This window comes from Tursiops truncatus, chromosome 4 (assembly GCF_011762595.2).
Source record: "Tursiops truncatus isolate mTurTru1 chromosome 4, mTurTru1.mat.Y, whole genome shotgun sequence".
Lineage (NCBI taxonomy): Eukaryota > Metazoa > Chordata > Mammalia > Artiodactyla > Delphinidae > Tursiops > Tursiops truncatus.
Window position 1 is genome coordinate 34,326,495 of NC_047037.1, and position 23,993 is coordinate 34,350,487.

Consider the following 23,993-nt stretch of genomic DNA (forward strand, 5'->3'; position numbering starts at 1 on the left):
AGTGTTTATAATCAATAAATGTTATTCTTATTGCTCTTATTCTGTTGACTGAATAATGGGCGGGAGGGTTCAACACTCCACTAGTCACTGAACTAATTATTATCAGTATCATTATGTTTCAAGTATCCACGACTGCTGAATTCATATTTAAAATACAGAACAAAATTAATTGATCATTCATCTCATTATATTACCGGGATACTCCATTCTGGTCAAACTCCACTTGAAAGATGAGTTTCACCTGAGAGGGCTCATTTACATTAGAAGTTGTATTCCTCAGAAAAGAGAAAAAAGAAATGTATAGGAAACATTCTGCGGTAACTCAGTGAGAAAATGTCCCACTTCTAATTAAAGGGCATCCCATGAAACGTAGTATTTTTTTTTTTTTTTTTTTTTTTTTGCGGTACGCAGGCCTCTCACTGTTGTGGCCTCTCCCGTTGCGGAGCATAGGCTCCGGACGCACAGGCTCAGCGGCCATGGCTCACGGGCCCGGCCACTCCGCGGCATGTGGGATCTTCCTGGACCAGGGCACAAACCCGTGTCCCCTGCATTGGCAGGCGGACTCTCAACCACTGCGCCACCAGGGAAGCCCGAAACGTAGTATTTTAAGGACTTATTTTCTGTGATGCAGGGTCCATATTTTTTCCTGCTCACATGGAGCTTTCTTTTAAACAGGCTTTTTTAGAGCAGTTTTAGGTTCACAATAATATTAAGCAGAAGGTACAAAGATTCCCAGTATACTCCCTGTTCACACCCATGCACAGCCTCCCCCGTTATCAACAAGCCCCACCATAGTGATACATTTGTTAAAACTGGTGAACCTACACTGACACATCATTATCCAACAAAATCCACAGTTTACATTAGAGTTCACTCTTGGTGCCTTACATTCTATGGTTTGGACCAAAGTATAATGACATGTATCCACCATTACAGTATCATAGAGTAGTTTCACTCTCCTAAAAATCCTCTGAACTCTGCCTATTCATCCTTTCCTCCCTGCTAAACCTTGAAAGCCATGATCTTTCTACTGTCTCCAAAGTTTTGCCTTTTCCACAATGTCATATACTGCAGTTGGAATCATATAGCACGTGGCCTTTTCAGACGGGCTTCTTTCATTTAATATTATTATGCATTTAAATTTCCTCCATGTCTTTTCATGACTTAATGGTTCATTTTTTTTAGTGCTGAATAATATTCATTGTCTGCATGTACTACAGTTTACTCATTCACCTACTGAAAGACATCTTGGTTGTTTTCAAGTTTCAGTAATCATGAATAAAGCTGCTATCAACATCTGTGTGCAGGTTTCTGTGTGGGCATAAGTTTTCAACTCCTTTGGGTAAACTGAGTGTAACTGCTGGATCATACGGTAAGAGAACGTTGAGTGTTGTAAGAAACCACCAAACTATTTTCCAAAGCGGCTATATCATTTTGTATTCCCACCAGCAATAAATGTGATTTCCTGTTGCTTCACATCCTCACCAGCATTTCGAGTTGTCAGTGTTCTGGATTTTGGCCATTCTAGTAGATGTGTAGTGGTATCTCTACATTTGCATGCATTTCTCTGAATTATTTGCCATCTGTATATTTTCTTTCCTGTTTTTTTTTGGCTGCGCCGCACAGCATGTGGGATCTTAGTTCCCCGACCAGGGATCAAACCCATGCCCCCTGCAGTAGAAGTGTGAAGTCCTAACCACTGGACCGCCAGGGAATTTCCTGAATATTTTCTTTGGTGAGGTCTCTGTTAAGATCTTCGGCTCATTTTTTAATTGAGTTGTTTGTCTTCTTATTGTTGAGTTTTAAGGATTCGTTGTATAACAGTGCTTTATAAAATATGTCTTTTGCAAATATTTTCTCCCAGCTTGTCTTTACATTCTCTTGATAGTGTCTTTCACAAAGCAGAAGTTTTCAACTTTAATGCAGTCCAACTTATCAATTCATTTTTTTCATGGCTAATGTATTTGGTGTTGTATCTAAAAAGTCATCACCAAACCCAAGGTCATCTAGATTTTCTCCAGTGTTATCTTCTTGGAATTTTATAATTTTACATTTCACACTTAGGTCTGTGATCCATTTTGAGTTAATTTTGTGAAGGATGTAGAATCCATGCCTAGATTCATTTTGTTGCATGTGGATGTCCAGGTGTTCAAGTATCATTTGCTGGAAAGACTCTTTGCTCCTAAAACTAGCTTTTAATAGAGCATTGTGTGTAAAATATAAAATTCCTAGCAGATGTGATCCTATTGCATTTGAAAGATATTCAAATACCAGACTGCTTGATAATAAGCACAAAGAGATGTACAAAGAAAACACAAAGAGAATTCAGGATGGACGCATGTGAGGTTTAGAGGCTGGCAGGGTCAAGGGCTAAAATCAACAAAGCAGGGGAAAAAAACCCCAGGTTTCCTAGAGTTATCAGAGTTGGTGAGATGTGTAAATGCCAGGCAGCTAAAGAGAAGAGTCTCTCTTCTCTTGTAGGATTCTATTCCTACATTATAAGAAAGGTATGAGAAATTCACTAGCTTCCCTTTCCCTCAACTCTTCTCTCAATTTCCTGTATCTAGTCACTACAGGCTGTCTATGAATGTAGTGGGCAACTGCCAATGAATTTCATAGACTGATTATGATATATCCCAATGTACTGCAGTTAAAATCCTGTTCAGATACTAAAATGCTACTTTTAAATTCAGAGCATTTGCTACAATTAATGTATGCAAATATTAAAGTGATCCACAGGTAGATTTTACATGTAATTTCCATCCAGAAAAAAATTAAGCATCTAATTTTCAACATTACTGTGAAGTTTTCCATAGTGAATCTGCATTTCTGCTTTAACTGAAATGTATGCATCTTCCTTCCTATCAGAAATGACTTGCCAGGTCAAAAAGGAAACTTTGTTCTTTCATGAAAGAAAAGTGCTTTTTACCACTGAAATCTCCTCCCCCTTCCTGCTCCTTCCAGACAAAGATATAATTTAACTGTGTACTTTACAAGTGGGAAAATGACAAACACAGCATTTCTGCTAGCCAAGGGGTGAAGAGACCTTAATCATTAAAAACATGAGTAGCGGCTGCAATGTAAACATATGAAAACTATTACAAAGGTAAAATGAAATAGGTCACATGAATATCCCCAAGGGAAATATCTGGAAAGGTTATCTTTAATTTAGGTATATTAAGATAAAGAAAAATATTTGTCCATCTTTACTGTCACTATCAATAACATTTTCTAAAATGTTGGGGTTGAGTTGGAATCTCTTTAAAACTGAGGCCCTAAAACCCCAAAATCACACACAAAATTTGTTGCATATAGATGTGTTGCTAGAGAGAGGGTTCAAATAGCAACTCTGAAACAACAGAAAATTTTTAATATTGACCATTTACTTTTTTCATAAGACCAATGAGAAATACTTTAAACTTAGATTAGAATTGGCTACATAAAATAGGTAATATAATAAAAGATTCAGTGCCACATAATAATGTATATAACCTAATGAAATGATTCATTATCTGGAAAATGTAGTACCTTTCAAGAAGAAGTTAAAAGTTTCAAGGTGTGTACACTGAAAGCAACAAAATACTGTTGAAAGAAATTTTAAAAGATTTCAATGTTAAGACATCCTATGTTTGTGGATCAGAAGACTTAACATTCTTAAGGTGGCGATACTCCCCTAATTGATCTATAGATTCAATGCAATCCGTATCAAAATTCCAGTTGCCTTTTTTGTAAAATTGACTACTGACTCTAAGATTCATTTGGAAATGCAAGAGACCTAGAAAAGGCAACATAATTTGAAAATAAACAAAGTTGGAACCTGAAACTTTCTAGTTTTGAAACCTAGTACAAAGCTACAGTAATTAAGACAATATGGTTTTGGGAATTCCCTGGCAGTCCAGTGGTTAGGACTCAGCGCTTTCACTGCCATGGGCCCAGGTTTGATCCCTGGTCCGGGGAACTAAAACCCCACAAGCCGTGTGGCACGGCAAAAAAAAAAAAAAAAAAAAAGACAATATGGTTCTGCCATAACGGTAGGCAAGGCATATAGATCAATGGAATAGAACTGAGAATTCAGGAATAAACTTTTACGGTCAATTGATATTTGACAAGGTTGTCAAAACAGTTCAATGGGGAAAGAATAGTTTTTTCAACAAATGGTGCTGGGATAACTAGATATCCACATGCAAAAGAATAAAGCTGGATCCCTACTTCCCACTGCACACAAAAATTAACCCAAAATCAAAATTATAAAACTCTTAGAAGAAAACATAGGAATAAATCTTTGAGACCTTGGATTAGGTAATGGCTTCTTAGATGTGACACCAAAAGCACAAATGGCAATAGAAAAAAATAGATTGGATTCATCAAAATTTCATCAAAATTAAAACCTTTGTGCTTCAAAGCATACCCTCAAGAAAGTGAAAAGACAACCCACTGAGCAGAAGGGTTGCAAATCAAACCTCTATAAGGAAGTTGTATTCATAATACATAAAGAACTTATGCAACTCAACAACAGAAGAATAAACAACTCAATTAAAAACTGGGTAAATGATTTGAATAGACATTTCATGAAATATACAAAAAATGGCCAATAAGCACATGAAAAGATACTCAACATCTTAGTTATTAGGGAAATGCAAATCAAAACCACAATGAGATACTACTTCATATGCACTAGAATGGCTAAAATGAAAGGAAAGACAATAACAAGTGTTGGTAAGGATGTTGAGAAATTGGAATTCTCATACATTGATGAGAGGATTATAAAATGCCGCAGCCACTTTGGAAAACAGTTTGGCTATTCCTCAAAAAGTTAACCATAGAGTTACCATATAATTCTATGTAACTCCATATACTGGATTGGCCAAAAAGTTCGTTTGGGTGTTTGGTAAGATGTTACGGAAAAACCCCAATGAACTCTGGCCAACCCAATACCATCAATTCCACTCCTAGGTATATAGCCAAGAGAACTGGAAATATAGATTCACCCAAAAACTTGTATGTGTTATAGTAGCACTATTCTATTCATAATAGTAAAAACGTAGAAACACTATAAGTGTCCATCAACAGATGAATGGATAAACAAAATGTGGCAATATCCATACAATAGATTTGGCAATAAAAAGAAATGAAGTACTAACACATGCTACAACGTGGATAAACCTTGAAAACATGCTAAGTGAAAGAAGATAGTCAGAAAAGATCACATATTGGATGAGCCCATTTATATGTGATGTCCTAAATAAGCAATACAGAGACAAAAAATAGATTAGTGGGTGCCAGATGCAGGGAAGAGGGGAGAGGGGAGGAATTGCTAATATATTTAGAGGAGTATTTTTGGGGGGTGAGGAAAGTGTTCTATAAATAGTTAGTGGTGATGGTTCACAACTCTACAAATATACTAAAAAAACCACAGAATTGTACACTTAAAAAGAGTGAGTTTTATGTTAAGTAAATTATATCAATAAAGCTGTTATAAAAACAAAACAAAAAAGTTTCAAGGTGTGAATGATGGAGGTAAGGAATTGTGCTTGGAGCACAGAAATAGTTCTGCTCCAAATAATTACAAAAAAGGAAAGAAAAAAAAGGATTGTTTTAAGTCACAGTCATTACTAAGAACATTAAAAGTTTTTCCAGGTGATCACAGTTACTGATAAGCTCACGAAGCAAAAAGTATTACTGGAAGTTTGTTCTTTAGAATTAATTCAACAGTATGCTATAATTGTATTAAAAAACAAAAGCTATATTATGATGATTAGAGCAATTTAACTCTTGAGGAAAAAATAAAGATCATTTAAATATACAACTTTTTTTAAGGCTAAAAGAACTAAAGAGACTCATACTATTCTGGATGTGCCAATATTCTAACTTTGCTCTATGAAATTACCTGAAGAAAAAAATTTCAAGACAAGTATTCCACAGGATAACAATTAAGTAGCTCATACAACTGAGCTACTAAAAGGAAACAAAATTAAACACTCAAATCTTTCAAAATTATAGTCAGTTTCTTGATGCAAACCAGAAACACTACAGAATTCAGATGTTGCACCATTCTAAGAAGTTACAACACTATTACCTAAAAAATGGAAAGTTAAAAATAAGAACTACCCCAACCTCTCTCCTCATCCTCCAGAGGAAAAAAAAAAAAAAGAATAAGAACTAAAGTTATTGGCTTTGTACACATGTCATGTTTTATCTGTCTGAGGTCTGATCTGGAATAATGTGGTTACCTATTTGTCAAAGTGTGGCACACTCATTTTACTTATTACTACTCAAAATGACCATAGACTAAATTTTTTTGTAATGGTCAAAAGGTGCCATTCACTGAATACTCAATGTATTTAAGGTATAATTTTAAAACCTTCACATACTCCATATCAATTCATTTAATCCTTATATCAGTCTGAGGGGTAGGAATTACTATCCATTTTACAAAAGGATACATAAGCATGTACACCTTGCTTTGACCACACAAGTTACTGAAAAATGTCATCATCCCCTCCCAAGGAAGAGACCAAACCCAATTTTTACATTTCATTACAGGTTTAAAAAAAGATTACAAAATGCAATATTGGCATATTTTCCCTGAGAGTCAAATGGAAATGAATATGTATTGATAACATAGGCTTATCTTTAAGCAACAGAGTTGTGAAGTTAACACTCCACTACTACATAACCTCATCGTTAATTGATAGCATTCAAGACAGTGGATAACTGGTTTATATTCCTTTTAATTCCTACCAAATTCCTTCCCAAGACAGACAGAGAAAACCAGACATATCAAAAGAAAAAAGAACAATAATTTATTCTAAATGTAGCATTTGCATTTAAAATATGTACATATGCTTTTCAGAAGAGAAGAGCTGAATGACATTATTGAGTTGTGCAGTACTATTCAAGACACTAAAAAAGTAATGTTTAAAATACTTTATAGAGGCAGAGAAAAGTAAAGCCAACAGAAATACTTACTTTCCCCTCCATGAATGTTTTGTTGTGTAGAAACATGCTAAATCCTTATTTTCCCTAATTATGTTCATTTTGTGCTGAAACCTGAAAGATAAAAATATGGATAAATTTCATAATAGTGCTATCCTTAAGAGTTTTCCCTGAATCTCCCATACCATAATTTCATAGCCTGCCATATGGCACTGATTTTAAGACACCAATTTTTCTACACGACCATAAGGTTTTAAAGGATAGGGATGGTCTGTTCACCTCTCTATCACAGCCTTTAGCACAGCATATTGCCACAGCTCTCTTCCACTACACTGGGTTTCTTGAGGACAAGAATCGCCCTCTATCAACATCTCGATTGCAGAGAACCTAATTAAAAAAATGTTAAAGTAAATGAATCTTTAAATCTCACATTGCCAAACAATGTCTTAACACATGATGGGCACCCAAGGGTCAAACCAATTCTAATAGGTTTTTGTCTATTAGACAAAACACTTAGCTAAACACTTAGTTGCTAAGTGTCAGCCATCTTGCTGTCCCTGTCACTTTAAAGGGAACCTATTGTAAATAAGTAAGGTTTAATTTAATAGTCTCATTATAAAAGTAATTCAAGTACATAAAAAATTTTTAATGTTCATAAAGTAAAGCATCTTTCATCCTAGCATCCAAAGATAATCATTCTAGCTTCCCTTCTTCTATCTAGAAAAAATAACTTTTTAAACAAAATTGAGATTGTCATTCATACCACTTAACCTGTTTTTACAGAATATTAACCTTTTTCCACAGAATTATACTTTGAGAAAATAATTTTTAAGTCACATGGTATTCCATACTAGACCAACGCTACTCAAAGTGTAGTTGCAAACATCAAGATGAGTGCAGAAATTAAGTGTTTATAAATGTTTGTTACAGTTTGGCTAGTGAACTCTCTAGTTAAACAGGACAGTTGAAGATTGTTGAACTTCCTAACAGCCACAGGCAGAGGGACCATGTTATGTGCAATATTTCAAGATTAGTTTGTTGACTATAACCTTGAGGTGTAAAAAATCCAGAATCCATTTATCTCATGAAAAAATTTCAATTTAGCTAATTTTACACAATAATTGCATAAACTGGCTACTAATGAAAGACTGATGATAAATTTTGAAAATTCTGCATCATTTGCTTCACACTGAATAAAAGTTAAAAATGAATATGGTTATTTATTTCTTGTGTCACTTGGCTATTGCTTCCTACCCTTAATAATTAGAAATGCTCTCTAAAAAATACTGTAAGGTACATACCAAAGGGTCAATAATGCAAACTGGTTAGAAGTATGGTTAGAAGTATGGTTCACTTAGCTTTCTTTACATCTTTATATGTCTAAACTTTTTTTAGTCAACAAGTATTCTTTTCATAATTAGAATAAAACCATTTTTATCCAAAAACATTTTTATAACAGCTTTTTGAGACACAATTCACACACCATAAAATTCACCCTTTTAAAAGTGCACAATTCATGGGTTTTTAGCATATCCACAGAGTTCTACAACCAACACAGTATTTTTATCACCCCAAAAAGAAACCCCTGCTAGGAGCCACTCCCCAATCCCCCTCACTCCCACCACCTGGCATCCACTAATCTACTTCCTGTCACTACGCACTTGCCTATTTTGGAATCCCATACAAATAGAATCATACAATATGTGGTCTTTGTGACTGGCTTCTTTCACTTAGCATAACATTTTCAAAGTTTATCCATGTTGTGGCATGGATCAGTTTCCTTCTATTGTATAGATGCAACACATTTTATCATCAGTTGATGGGCATTTGTGTTGTTTCTACTTTTTGGCTATTATCAATCATGCTATGAACAATCATTTTGTGTGAATGTTTTCATTTCTCTTGGATATGTATCTGAGAGGCAAACACATTTTTAAAGATACCTCTATTTTGACATTGCTTTCTTCATTCTTCTTGTTTTTCTATCAGCAAATTAGCAAGGGCCTCTGTACTCTATGTATTGTAGAACGCTCTTCCCCTAGATATCTACATGGCTAACACCTTCAGCTCCTTCAACTCTGTCCAAATGTCACCTTTACAATGAGGCCTAGGCTAACTATCTTGTTTTAAATTGTGATTACCCTCCTCATTCTACACTCTCTATCTTAACTCCTACTCATATTTTCTCTAGGGTACCTTTCAGAGTCTAACGTGCAATTTAGTCTATTTATTATTTATCTAATCCTACTAGAATATCCAGAGAGGTATTTTTGTCTGTTATGCTCATTTTCTCTAGGCTCTCCAGAGCTGGCAAGAGTACCTAACACAAAACAGGTGCTCAATGAGTATTTGAGTGAATGAATGAAATTCAGCAACCCCATGAGCAATTCTGACAGCCACTTCAAACTTGATATTCTAACAGGTACTCCCAAATAAGGTTTTGGCAAACCTTCCAGAAAAACATCATCAATTCATGCTCTGAGGAATAATAGGAGAACCACAAGTAACAGCAAGTTTAGAGAAACCATTATTGTTACCAGAGAGGAAATATCTCTTAACAGTCAATGACATCTTCCTACTAGTGTGCATGGAGACAGTTAAATATAGTCCTATCATTTGGTGTGCTGTTTTGTTTTTTCTGGATTGTATATCTGAAATGACACAGGCAGCCAACCAAGAATTACTACACCAGCACACATCATCCCTGCCTCCTGAATTACTTGTAGTAAACGATATTGCTGAAAAGAAACTTAGGCTGGATCTCTGAAAAGGTGCCAAAAAAGTGAAAAACTATAGGTCTACAGATGATATTTTCCCCTTACATACTGTAACTGAAGATTGGAAAAATGTAAGAAAAAGGAGGACAGAAAAGGTAAATGGCTGACATTGAAGAGTGGAGTTTGGATTCTGAGTCCACAATTTCTTACATCAGAATGACTGACTGAACCAAAGGCCTATCTAGAGAAAACTGACAAGAAAGAAAATGTCTTTGAGTGAAGACTGGCTGACCTCATCAAGGGACTTTAAAAGGAAAGTGAGAGAAAAAATAATATGAGTTTAAAATGACAGCCACAGAGAACTTATGGCATGACCCAGGAGTAAAGATCCCTAATAAATCAAAGGGGAGGGGGAAATCTCACAATAACAAAGCAAATTTAAGAATTAAAAAAAAAACCCTAAAGAATGATCTCATAAGTATCACTGGTTTGGGGGAATATGTAACTCAAACGGATTTTTTAGGAGGGGAATGAATTAAAACAAGTTTACATCAAGAAGGCTTATCTACAACTTTTTGGAGACCTATGAACTCGGGGGTGATGAAAATACTAGACTCCAGAGAGTTCCAAGGTTAGGATAAAGGGAGAGAAGATAAAACACATTAATATAAAATTAAACTACTAGAAGACATACAGATGGCCAACAGGTATATGAAAAGATATTCAATGTCACTATCAGGGAGATGCAACTCAAAACTACAAGATACTGCCTCACACCTGTTCAATGGCTATTATCAAAAAAATAAAAGACAACAAGTTTTGGTGAGGATGTACAGAAACTAGAACCCTTGTACACTGTTGATGGGAATGTAAAATGGTGCGCTATGGAAAACAGTATGGAAGTTGCTCAGAAAATTAAAAAATAGATTCGGGAATTGCCTGGCGGTCCAGTGGTTAGGACTCAGCGCTTTCAGTGCCGTGGGCCTGGGTTTGATCCCTGGTCAGGGAGCTAGGATTCCACAAACCGCATGGCACGGCCAAAAAAAAAAAAGAATTATCGTATAATCCAGCAATCAAACTTCTGAGTATTTATCCAAAAGAACTGAAATTAGGACCACTAAGAGACAGCATGGCCATATTCACTGCAACATTATTTATAAAAGCCAAGATGTGTAAACAACCTAAATGTCCATCAACAGATGAATGGATAAAGAAAATGTGGTATACACACACAATGAAATATTATTCAGTCTTAAAAAAGGATATCCTGCAATATTCAACACCACCAGTGAAACTTGAGGACATTATGCTAACTGAAATAAGCCAGTCACAGAAAGACAAATACTACATCATTCCACTGACACAAGTTATCTATAATAGTCCGACTCACAGAAGCAGAAAGGTAGAATGGTGGTTGCCAGGGACCGGGGTGAGGGGGAAATGGGGAGTTGCTAATTAACAGGTATAAAGTTTCAGTTATGCAAGATGAGTAAGTTCTAGAGTCTGCTGTACAGTACTGTGCCTATAGTTAACAATAATGTATTGTACACTTAAAAATCTGTTAAGAGGGTAGATCTCATGTTAAGTGTTCTTACCCTCAAAAAATTAAATTTTTTTTTTGGCTGCCTTGGGTCTTTGTTGCTGCGCATGGGCTTCCTCTAGTTGTGGCGAGCAGGAGCTACTCTTCATTCTGGTGCGCAGGCTTCTCTTGTTGTGGAGCACAGGCTCTAGGCACGCGGGCTCAGTAGCTGCAGCGCACGGGCTCTAGGCCATGTGGGCTTCAACAGTTGCGGCTCGCAGGCTCTACAGCTCAGGCTCAGTAGCTGTGGCGCATGGGCTTGGTTGCTCCGTGGCGTGTGGTATCTTCCTGAACCAGGGATTGAACCCATGTCCCCTGCACTGGCAGGTGGATTCTTAACCACTGTGCCACCAGGGAAGTCCCAAAAAATTAAATTTTAAAAATTTAAGAAGTATACCACCAGCTGGCCTGTCAGAAAAAAAATACTGTATTCCTGATGCAGATGACAATGCTAACAGAAAAATATAATGTAGGATTAAAGGATTCTCTGGACATCAATACAAGTTCCTATGGCCAAAATCAGCACACTTGATAACTACCTCTCATGTTTTAGGAAGCAACAAGTGATATTGCTATTCTGCATCCAATCCTGAATGACAACAACCCAAAAAAGGCTAAGGCTAGTAAAATGGAAGTGCTCTTTATGGAAGAAAATCACTCCTCTACCTGAAAAGCTCACCTTCAGCCATGTTATATTTAGGTAAGGATATACCAGAGAGATAATGAAGGCAGGAAATACTTACCTAAGTAGCCAAGTCAACCCCAGAAATGATGGGATAATTCAAAGCTAATGTTAGTGCCTGCGCAGCCTCAAAATGGAAATTAGGATAATGTTTTTCTATTCTGAATCCTCAGTAAAGATTATCCTAAAATTGGCGAGGGTAGGTGACCCTAACCAAAAAATTATGACATGTCCTGAAATTATGCAACTTTTATTAAGTATTCATCATGTGTTAACGATGACACTGGGCATTTACCACCCATTTATGTATCTCACTGTCCCCATAACAACACTAAGATACAGGAATGATGATCCCCATTTTATTGACAAGAAAACAGAATTAGAGAAATTAAACCACTTCTCTAAGGTCACAACAACTGGTAAGTGATTGGGCCAGGCTTTTGAACTCAACCTGCTTAACTCCACATTCTATGAACTTAAGCTTAACTATAATACCTTCCTTCAAATTTAGAAAACCAAAATAAATTCATTCTGACCATGTAATTACAGACTTATCATTGACAGCACATTCCTAGATTAATTCAGAACTAGTTCCAATTATTATCTTCACCTGGAAATATGATTAGGCAATTGTTGGAAACTTTGAAACTCACAATTTCAAGCAGTGAAACAAATTACAGTACTTAACACAGGGCAAAAGAAATAAAACAAAAAAGATGTTGCCAATGCTGAAATACTCTACTATGTAAAAATAAACATTTTAAATGTTTCCACCTATAGATAAACTTACATATTTTTAAAAAAATGAAGTGTTCAAAACAAATACATGACAACAGAAATCTGCTACCAATATGTGGTTTCAGGATACTTTTTAAGGAGAATTCAACAGAAAAATACTATTCTAACAAACAATGAGCTTTTAAAACAATCAGATTAATGAGATAGGTTGGGACCTACTTCCCAATGGTGCAATATTAACCTCTCCATTTTCAAGTAAATCTATTTTATATGCTCAATAAAACCTCAACCACTTTGCGATAGTCATTTCATCTAATGAAGGTAATTGGTGTGGAAACTGCATTAACTCTTTCAGACCATGAGGATATTTCTAGACACACAGATAATTCACTAGTGGATAATGGTAATGCACAGATACCAGAAAAATGCAGAAAAATAAGACAAAAATATTCTGAGCTTGACGATGTATCATTTAAAGTGACAGTTGGAACAACTTCAAAAGAACCATTGGAAAATGAGTAAAAGCAAGTCTAGAGGTCCCCCAAGTGCCGTGGTCAAGTGATAATTCAATCTGGGAAGACCCACTTGGAATACCTCCCTGTAGCACAGATAACTAGAGTTGCTATCGCACACACTAAACATTAACTAATGATGAGCACAAGAAGCTAGTGTTAATAAGACACAAGCTGAAGTAGTTTTAATAAGCTATCACCAAGATAAAAGTGGTGAGTTTTAAAAATATTACTTATGGTCAAAGACAAACTAGTGATAACTGCCATTTACTGGCTGCATGACCTTGAACAAAAGTTTCCTATCTTCTCAGAATCACAGTTTATCTATAAAATAGGGATGACAGTATCTGTCTCAAAAGGCCGTGGTGAGGACCAAGTGAGATAACTTGAATAAACGGGTTAGTGTGATGTCTGGATCAGAATAAGCACTCAAAAAAATATTTTTGTTAGCAATCATAATAATTACTACTGTACTTTAAATATACTAACCCAGATATGCAATAGTTCTTTGGAGCATTATTATTTCATTTTCAAGATTACCTACAGGCCCCTGTACTTTTTAAGGCATTATGGAGGGAAAGTTCTTATTAAATTACTTGATCCTAAATCTTTTATCTATTAACTTCAGCCCTTGTACTATTCAATGTATATCATCAATATGTGTCACATAGAACTTCTACTTTCAAAAATAGTGTTCTATTGATTTAATCAGTATTCATAGTTTTTAATGTGCTCATTCAAAAATAACTATACCAATATATCATATTTCTTAAACTGGATGGAGTACATCAGGGTATTATCATTATTATTATTTTATTCTTTACAATTTCTTTCCTAAAGTGTTTTTAAAAAGAAAAAATATAAAAGCCAAGATAACCATGATAGATGACATTTAAAAAAAATCATCTTAGGGGCTTCCCTGGTGGCGCAGTGGTTGACAGTCCACCTGCCGATGCAGGGGACACGGGTTCGTGTCCCGGTCCAGGAAGATCCCACATGCCGTGGAGTGGCTAGGCCCGTGAGCCATGGCCGCTGAGCCTGCGCGTCTGGAGCCTGTGCTCCACAACGGGAGAGGCCACAACAGTGAGAGGCCCGCGTACCGCAAAAAAAAAAAAAAAATCATCTTAACTATAAGCTTCTCTTTATTTCAACCTTATTCCTACAAAATATACTATTTTGCAAGTCAATCTTATCTACTACATATCTCCCACTTAGGCATTTAGAATTTCAGCTCTTAGAAATGCTTCTTTACCTGAAACCAACCTAATGTTTTAAAATTTATGTTTGATGCCTATAAGTTACAGCTTATGAAACTGTTGGAAAAAAAGTTTCCATAAAACTCCATAAAAATAATTTAATCCCCATTCAATTATCTCCTCTGTATAGTTCTTAAATAAGCTCTAAAAGTGGTTCTAGAACTGTTGCTTACAGGCAAAAACTCATAAGCAACCATAATTCGCATTAATAGCGATGAAAAATCTGCAGAATTTCTAGCATCAAGCAAAATAGCATAAGTCATTTATAGGTATATTCGATAAAAAACAACAAATTGTCCAGCTAAAAAAGTGTAAAAATTGTTGGATGAGATCTTGGTAGCAGCTGTATCATCAGCATTTGCCATCCTGCCAGTTGCTAAGGTGCTATTCAAATTAGCAAGAATTTATCTGTTCAAACTAATTACCGCTTAAATTTCATCTCCTTCCCTGCAGGACTGTCCCACTTCAAATTCTCAAAGACCTTTTTGATGAGAAAGACTCAAGTTTACATGCCCTTTGTAACTAAATCACATTGAAAGTATCTCTAATTTTTTTTTAGTTTTATTTATTTTTGGCTGCGTTAGGTCTTCATTGCTGCGCAGGGGCTTTTCTCTAGTTGCGGCGAGCGGGGGCTACTCTTCATTGTGGTGTGCAGGCTCCTCACTGCGGTGGCTTCTCTTGTTGCAGTACGCGGGCTCTAGGGCATGCAGGCTTCAGTAGTTGTGACTCGCAGCCTCTAGAGCGCAGGCTCAGTAGTTGCGGCACACGGGCTTAGCTGCTCCGCGGCATGTGGGATCTTCCCGGACCAGGGCTCGAACCCATGTCCCCTGCATTGGCAGGCAGATTCTTAACCACTGCACCACCAGGGAAGTCCCTGTAATTCTGCTTCACTTAAACTCTAAAGTTGGCTTTACTTACTCTTATTCTGTATCCTAATATTATACCACCAACAGAGCTTTTCTGCAACTTCTCAGTTTGTTCTTTTGAGAGAACTGTACTAAGGGTTAAAAAGTCAAATTCAAGTTAACTGGCATTTTGGCTAGATTCACCTTTTTCAATGAGCTCCCTTGCTTCATGCTTTCAAACAACACTTAACGTTCTCACATTCTTTAATTTATTACTGGCAGCAAAACTGACAATCCATTTAAGATCATTTATGGATAAAATGAGAACAATCTTTTGGATGGTATGATTTTGACGAAAAATTGCAGGATTTGAGAGTCCAATGAGAGAAGACTACATCAAAATGACACTAAGAACAAAAAGCAGAATGAAGGGACTCAACACCACAAGCACCCAAGCAGATTACGGCCAGGCTATAAGCAAAAGAATTTGCACACATAGCAAAATTAAGTCTACGTGCATGGCTTGTGTTAAGTAAAAACTCAAACAGAGCACTTAGCCAGGGCTGAATGAGTATGCTCAGAAAAATAATACACTAGTGAATGAATGAAGGAATTGGCTTTAATCAAGGCTACTTGCCTTCAAAGCATACATTTTGCATGACCAACTGGAAATGATTTTTACACAAATATGACAACTTCCAGAGAGCAGATATTAACTTTCCAGCTTGACTCTATAAAATGAAAGAATGAACTCTTTCATCATTAACTCTGCTCTCAAATAATGAATTAAAAACATGAGGTTGTCTTGAAATGCATCAAAAAATAAGGTGAATAGAAAGATGGATAGATACGTGATAAATCAAGTATAGCAAGATATTAATGTGTAAATCTTGGAGGTGAATATAGGGGAGCCTAATGTAAATTTCTTTCAACTTGGCTATAGGTGAAAACTTTTAAATTGGGGGAAAACTACATTTGCCTTTATTTTCTGACCAAACTCTCCTACAAAAGAAACACTGCTTTTCTGCTACATTGTAAAACTACACCTGAAAATATGGTAGACATTCACACGATAGAAACTAATTTATGAACTTAATACTTCCTCATACATCTATATCCTACTGAAAATGCAGGAGGAAGGAGAACGATTGCTAAGTCAAAGGCTAATCCTTAGTAATGACGGAAGAGAGAATCCCTTATTACTGGCTTCTTAAAGACCTAGTTTTTTTTTTTTTTTTTTTAGGACTGATTACTTTTTTGTTGTTTTTGCGGTATGCGGGCCTCTCACTGTTGTGGCCTCTCCCGCTGCGGAGCACAGGCTCCGGACGCGCAGGCTCAGCGGCCATGGCTCACGGGCCCAGCCGCTCCGCGGCATGTGGGATCTTCCCCGACCGCGGTGCGAACCCGTGTCCCCTGCATCAGCAGGCGGACTCTCAACCACTGCGCCATCAGGGAAGCCCTTAAACACCTAGTTTTATTTGTAACTAGATTCAAAACCTAAGTGAATTATATCACTAGGTTAGTTCAGTTTCAAATAAAAGGTAAAAAATATAAATGGTTAACAGAACATTAATTTTTACCCACATTAAAAAGCTACAACTAGACTGTCTTAGAATGTGCTGTGTATGAAAGAAAACTGATATGAACCTTAACCATCTTTTTAAATTTTCATGTTTTAATATATAACTCAAGTATAGGCAAAAGCATTTCCTTCTAAATAAACAACAAATCAGTAATATGTAATGTGTATGACACCTACCATACAGGGATCTTTAAATAACTATAAAATAGATCACAAAGTAAGGTTTTAGTACACCCTATCTTAGCTTTCTTAACTTGCTGAAGAACCCGATAACTCCAGAAATAAATGTGGTAAGAAAGCCAGTGGTAACACCAAATTTCAGCTGACAATCACATCTCCAAATAATTGCCCAGAAGTTACAATATTGAAACCTCTGAATTGTCTGCCACATTAAAATAAACTTTCAAATACTTCTGCCACCATAGGGAAAAATAATCTAAGATCCCCTCATTCTCTTTAAAAAAATCCATTCCTCTCCAATTAGAAACTGAATATATATTCATGAAATAAAAGGGCAAGAGAAATTCAAAAGCAACCCCTAAATCTGAAGAAACACTTAGTATGATCTCAATGGGGGGAGAAGCAAGCATATATACCACAGCAGTTAATTTTGCTGGCTTTTTCTCTTCAATGTAAATCAGATATTGAAAAAGATACCTATCTCTTCATATTTTAGATTCAATCTGAGGGAATAATTCTTATTTCTCACAAAATAGACGTCTATCTGTTGTAAAAAAGAAATTAATATTTTTGCCAGGAAAGATGCATGGTTATTACTCTTCCCTTTCCAAAACTTAAAAATGCCTTAAAATATTCACCTGGAGAAAAACAAAAAAACAACTAAGAAATGTGTTCACTTAAGCAATTCTGTGAAATCAGTGGTACTGATCACTTACACATTTTTAGTTTGCACACATTCTTAAAACTTTCTAGACACAATTTCTATTTCATTTTATCTTTGAAGCTAACTTGGCTTATGCAAGAACAAAATGTACTAGTTCAATAAACTGTTCTTCAGCTCACAAACAGGCACTTAATAATCTTGCTCTAATATGCTAAATAGACCCTAATGGTAAAAAATTCCACATTTTAACTTGTTTTTCTTAACAATATAGTAAACGCATAATGGGGGACTAAATTTCCTAAGCATATAACAAATATAACTTGAAGAAAGTTTTACAGTAAGCATCTTAATACCCAAACCCTGTGCTCTTTATACTAGTAAAAGACAAAGAGTTTAAGTGGCTGCAATTTCCCTTTCTTTCACCCAATACAAAATAGCAACAACAGTAGGCTTCTAGTTTGGCTCTTTCCGAAAAATCGCTATTATTCCTAACTCTGCCATAGTGCTTCACAGTTTACAGAACACTTCCAAATCTACCAGTTATCTTAAAAAAAAAAAAAAGGAAAATTCTACTTTTAAAATTAAACCCAGTCCTATTAGTTTGGGGAGAGAAATGGCTTATAGAGAGAAATGGCTTATCTACTCTAAGATTTGATAAACATCCAAAATACATCTGTACAAGTCTGAGGGAGAGAGAAACCCCACAGCACTAGTAAGAGAATTTAAATTTTAATATAATTAGTACAGAATTTATTACACATTAGAGAAAGTCTAATCATAACCTTATCAATCCTTCCATTATGTTTCACAACTATACTTGGCAAAATCAGAACATTAAAATAATTTAGATTGCTTTAGGGATTTTGTTTTCAATTTGTTCATCAAAAGGTCAAATTCTTATTGATCAACTGCAAAAAAGATATTACCAATGGGCATGTGCTAAATATGTGAACACAGCATAAGCAGTGTGGCCTACTTCTAAGGGCAACTTAAGTTCTGAAACTATAAAAACCCCACTGATTTCAGACTTTATTTTAGAGATCACTCTTCCTCTTAAGTAGTCCATAAAAGTACAAGTAAAACTCAAATATGTAGGCTGCTGAATAAACTTAAGAGCATCTGAAAAGAACTACTAGCAAATTATGCTCAGCTTTATTGACTGAACCATACTTAAATGTAACTTTGCACAGGCAACTGTGTCTTAAGTTTGCAAAAATGATCACAACCATGTTGGCTTAAGTTACTTGCTACAAAGATATCCCCTAAATCAGTGATTCTCAAAGGAGTTCCCAGAACTAAGAATCACACCATATGACAAGAGACGTTACTGACTGGCATGTGCTAAGCATGTGTGAACACGGCTGAAGCAGAAAAACATGCTGAAAACACTGATTAAAATTCTGAATTAAAGTAATGGTTGCAGGGGTGGAGGTGGGGGGGGGAATGCTGATCCTTGAGACACTATGATTAGAAACACTACTAGGACTTACTGGATGGGGCTAGATACCCCTTAATGTATAAGACAGTCCCATAGATTGAAGAATTGTCCTCAAGTGACTTTCAAATATCCAAGTGGTCATTCACATAGATAAAAGCCTATTTATAGTTAACCCCAGAATTTAGTTTTATGTTAAAATACAAATCACAAAGTATGTTTTGCAGTTTAATATGCACATAATTTTCCAGGAATACATATATCATACAAACTGAGAGATTATACTTTGAATTCTCATGGCTTTTCAGAGTATCTATATTTTGTCTTCATTTTTTATATTTCTTATTTTTTCTTTCAGTACTTTAAAGTTGTCACTCAGCTGTCTTCTTGCTTGCATGGTTTCTCTGCTGTAACTCTTACCTTTGTTCCTCTGTAATGCTTCTCTTTGGCTACCTTCAAGAGTTTCTCTTTGTCCTTTGCTTACATCAGCTTGAATTTGCTATGTCTAGGTGTGTTTTGTGTTGGTTTTTTAAGGGGCAGGTATTTATCCTGCTTGGTGTTCTCTAAGCTTCTTGCACCTGTGGTTTAATGTCTGACATTAATTTGGGGAAATTTTCTATTATTTCCTCAAATATTTCAATATTTCTTCTGCTCTGTTCTCTTCTGGGATTCCAACTATGCATGTATTTATAATAAATGTTTGATATTATCCCCAAGATCTTGTTCTTTTTTTGAACTCTTTTTTGTGTTTCAGTTGGATAATTTCTGACATCTACAAGTTCACTGATTCTTTCCTTGGTTGTGTCAAATCTATTGATGAGCCCAAAGGCATTCTGCAGCTCTTTACTATGTAATGAAACTTCTAACATTTCCTTTTGATTCTTTCTTATAGTTTCTGTCTCTCAGCTGAAATTACCCACCTGATCTTGTACATTGTCCACTTTTTGTTCATACCTTTAACATATTAATTATAGTCATTTTAAATTCCTTACCAGATAGTAGCATCTGCATTAATCAAAGAGTATTTCTGATTATTGCTCTTTCTCTTGGGAATTTTTTTTTGCCTTTTGTATGACTTGTAATTTTTTGTTGAAAGCTGGACATGTATAAGACAGTAGAGATAGAGGTAAATAATTTTTTTTTTTTTTTTTTTTTTTTTTTTCTGGTACGCGGGCCTCTCACTGTTGTGGCCTCTCCCGTTGTGGAGCACAGACTCCGGACGCGCAGGCTCAGCGGCCATGGCTCACGGGCCCAGCCGCTCCGCGGCATGTGGGATCTTCCCGGACCGGGGCACGAACCCGTGTCCCCTGCATCGGCAGGCGGACTCTCAACCACTGCGCCACCAGGGAAGCCCGAGGTAAATAATTTTTGTGACAGGAAATGGGCACACCTTTTCTTTGCTAGGTCTTTAGTGCTGGGTGTTAGGAGTTGGGCTGGGTTTATGATTTTGCTGTTGCTACGGTTATCCTCAGTGTACCACAGCCTTCGAATATCTAAAGAATAGCTTGTGCCTATGGTGGGGGGTGGTTTACTAAAGCAATGTCTATTTGATTCTTTGCCCTGAGCCTCTTTGCATAATCTTGTTCTTCACCTTGTAGTATTTTGCAGTTGCTTATTATTCACAGCTTCTTAGCTTGATGGCAGTGAGTTGGGGGTACAGTCTCTGTTGTTCTGATTAAGGTTTACTCTTAGACATACACTGTGTCTCTGGATCACAGGGGTGTGATCTTCCTGTTTCCCCAGGCTGCAGTTTGGGGCTCAGTGCCCCTCCCCCAAGAGAAGATTCTTTCCCCCTACTTTTGTCTTCCCCCAGCTCAATGAATGCTCACCAGCAGGGCCTGCTAGCAGAGATGCCCTTCCCTCCACAGATTAAGGCTTTTGTTCCATAGAACAGACAGAGGGGAAGACTCAGAGCACAGTTTTCTTGCCCCTCCAGAAAGTTCTGCTGCTCTTCTCCTCCTTTGGGTCAGCACCACAGCAGACACTCCCCAGAGCTCAACCCAGTCTTTTCTAGGAGTACCCAGTGAGGTTTGTAGGTAAAGAGATTGGAAGAAGGTGCACCCAGGCTTCCTTTTCTAGTCAGCTATTCTAGCTGAACGCTTCTTAACAGTGTCCAGCTGTGTCTACTGAAGGTGAATGTCAGTTCATACATACTCTTTCTCTCCTTAAACTTTGGGCCAGTGGTTTGCTCTGTGGCCTCAGCTTTTTAATAGGTTTCAAAAAAAAAAAAAGTCATGAATTTAAAGTTAGTCCAGTTCTTTTTTGTTCTAACAGTGGAAGCAAAGCTTCTTTTTGTCCCAGGGCCAAAGCCAGAAGGTGGTTATATTATTTATAAACTATTATTTCAGGATAGTAAAGGGGCTGTTACTAATTATTTGAAATAAAAAGTTGGCATTTATTGGGTTTGATAAAGTTGAGATACACTGACTTAAAGGATCTCTTTCAAAACAACTCCCCTTTAACCACTAATAAGTATTACAGTTAACATTTAGGCCTAAAACTACAGTATTAGTAGCAACAAAATTTTTGCTAGTTTATCTGCTTAGCCTTACTTCTATTTTACCAATTTTAAGTATTTCAGTCAGAGAAAAAGGGGAAAGGTATGTGTGAAGGAAACCTCAAGTTCACCTGTGTAAATAGAACTGGTTGAGGAATGGAGCCAAATTAGTTAAAACATTTTATTTCAACCAGAATTTAACAGCTACTGAGAACCTGACTCCACTACCAACCTTTTTACAAATTCAGTAATATAGCCAGTATTGTTTCGGTCCACCTAAGCAACCAGCTTCCATTTTGTGGATAAAGTTAATTCTTACAAATAAGAATTTATGCTTTCCATAATTCCATAACTTTCCCTCTCATACCATTCATATATTTTAGACTATTTACTACTGCCACTTTAGAAAAACAGGAATATCCATTACCTCCCAGTGGAATACAAATTGTGATATTTTCCATGAACTGCACTACAGCTTTACATTCCTATCTCTTAACTTTCTGACTCCTCTTTTCCTCCCTTAATATGTTCTACTTCCTGTTTTCAAACAAGGAGTATAATGTAATATTTCTAAACAAGGATGGACTTATGTTCCATTGTGATATTAATCGCAAAAGCCAAGTTTGAGACATAGCTGCTTAAACTGTTTCACATTACATTTAAAATGTTAACAAGATCTTACGTTATATCCTAAATTAAGTCAAACAATAAAGCACTTTCTAAAGACTAGTGAAATCAAGTCTTTTGGGGATACCCAATTACTGACAAGTAATTTTCTAAATTTCCTTTTTTTTTTTTTTTTAAAGGCAAGTTCTGTTTCATATTCCCGTAAACTCACAGAGTACTGGTAACATAACTACAAAACCTGACCACCGTGAGTAATTTCCTTAAACTCTGCTGACAGTACTTTCAAACCTAGAAATCTACCAGATCCATCAAGCAAGAAAGAAAACACAGTAAGACAATCCTCGGGACAGGTCCTGAAGAAATATTCTGAAATTTAACTTTTTACCCAAGACACTATATTCCAAGACGCTCAAAATAACCCTACAGTATAAAGTCCTTCACAGTGAGGCAACAGCATCAGGTAGAGGCCCTGAGAGAAATCAAGGTCGGGTCAAAGGGAAAAGCAGAGAGGGGAATTGAGAAATCATTACTTCAGGAAACCATCGCCACATCTGGGGAAGATTTCTAATTTTCTCCCCTAAGCAAATGATACAGGTAACAATCTCAAGACAAGAGTGGTTAACTTAACATCCTACAGTAAGGAGACAATTTAAGGGAATACACTCTTCTTATGTGCCCTAAGTCAAATCCGCGTTTAACAGCCTCTTCACTAAGCGTCTAAGTCCTATTTCATCCACTCCAAAGGCCGCATTCAGAGGCAAAATCACAGCAGCGAAGGAAAGGCCCCTGTGAATAAGCTACCTTGCAAAAAGGAAAAGCTGTGGAAGAAAACTTCATTTTGGATTAGGGAGGAACTAGAGAAGAAACCACGCGGGTGCTCCCCAATTCCTAACAAAACGAAACAAAGCTAAGCAAATAAAGTCTATGCAGGGCGTGGGAGGAAGGAGGGTCGCCCACCCAAGGAAACAAGAGTTCCCGGCCTCCAGCGGGAAGAGTGCTCAGACTAGGAAGCTGGAAGGGAATCCCGAGGGCGGAGCCCAGAAAGGAATAAGGGCTGTGTGGGGTAAGGATGTGCAGAGTGGAGTGGGGGACCGTGATGGGTAGAAAACCAGAAAACGAGGCAAAAAGAGGGGAGGGGCTGAACAAGGCAGGGCCCTGGGCGACTGTCACTCAAAACCGCGGGGGGCGGGCGGGGTCGGAGGGCAGGAACCAGACCAGCAGTCTGGGGGGAGGGTAATCTGCTTTCCTTAACTGAAGGAAGTTGCAGCCCAGACACCACCCCTCCTTCTCCCTGCTGTTGGTCCCCCAAGTCCCCGCGGCGTGGCGAAGGGGTAAAGCAGAGCTCCAGAGTCCGGTGCCCGTAGTGATTTACCTTCGCGGGAGGCTGGAGAGGCTCCAGCCCGAGCTCCTCCCGCCGCCGGCTCAACGTCCAGAGTGGGATGAGGCGCTCTCCGGCCTCCTTTCCCTCGCCACTTCCCCTTTCCCCCGCGAGGGCCCTTTAGCTCTGCTCCCGCGGGGTCCTGATGCCGCGGCGGCGCTGCCTCCCCGCCCCCTCCGCCCCCTTCGCCCCCTCCGCCTCCTCCCTCTGCCTCTCAGAAGCTCACTCTGGAGGCCGCCATCTTCGCACAGGCTTTGAGCGACCGCGTTCCAATACGCCTGCGTCGCCCCCGCCCAGGCTGTCACAAGACCCGGTCAGCTGATTTCAATTCTTCCGCTTTCTGCTCCGCCCTCTCGCATCCAGCC

General features: G+C 37.4%; 1 protein-coding gene across 6 annotated transcripts in view; it reads right to left on the reverse strand.

Annotated features, from left to right (window-relative positions):
- The window catches only part of DNAJC13 (DnaJ heat shock protein family (Hsp40) member C13), a 122,755-nt gene extending 98,977 nt beyond the window's left edge, over positions 1-23,778 (reverse strand). For 5 of the 6 annotated variants that reach the window (XR_012331351.1, XM_073803814.1, XM_073803815.1 and 2 more), the window contains exon 1: positions 6,970-7,050. Coding sequence is in view for 5 of the 6 variants with exons in the window: in XM_073803814.1 (XP_073659915.1) it covers positions 6,970-7,037 (68 nt within the window). In the remaining variant the exon portion in view is untranslated. Of the gene's footprint in view, positions 1-6,969; positions 7,051-23,622 lie in introns of those variants that run through there. The other variant, XM_019934166.3, reaches the window with a different exon arrangement.
- Between the last annotated feature and the right edge of the window lie 215 nt (positions 23,779-23,993).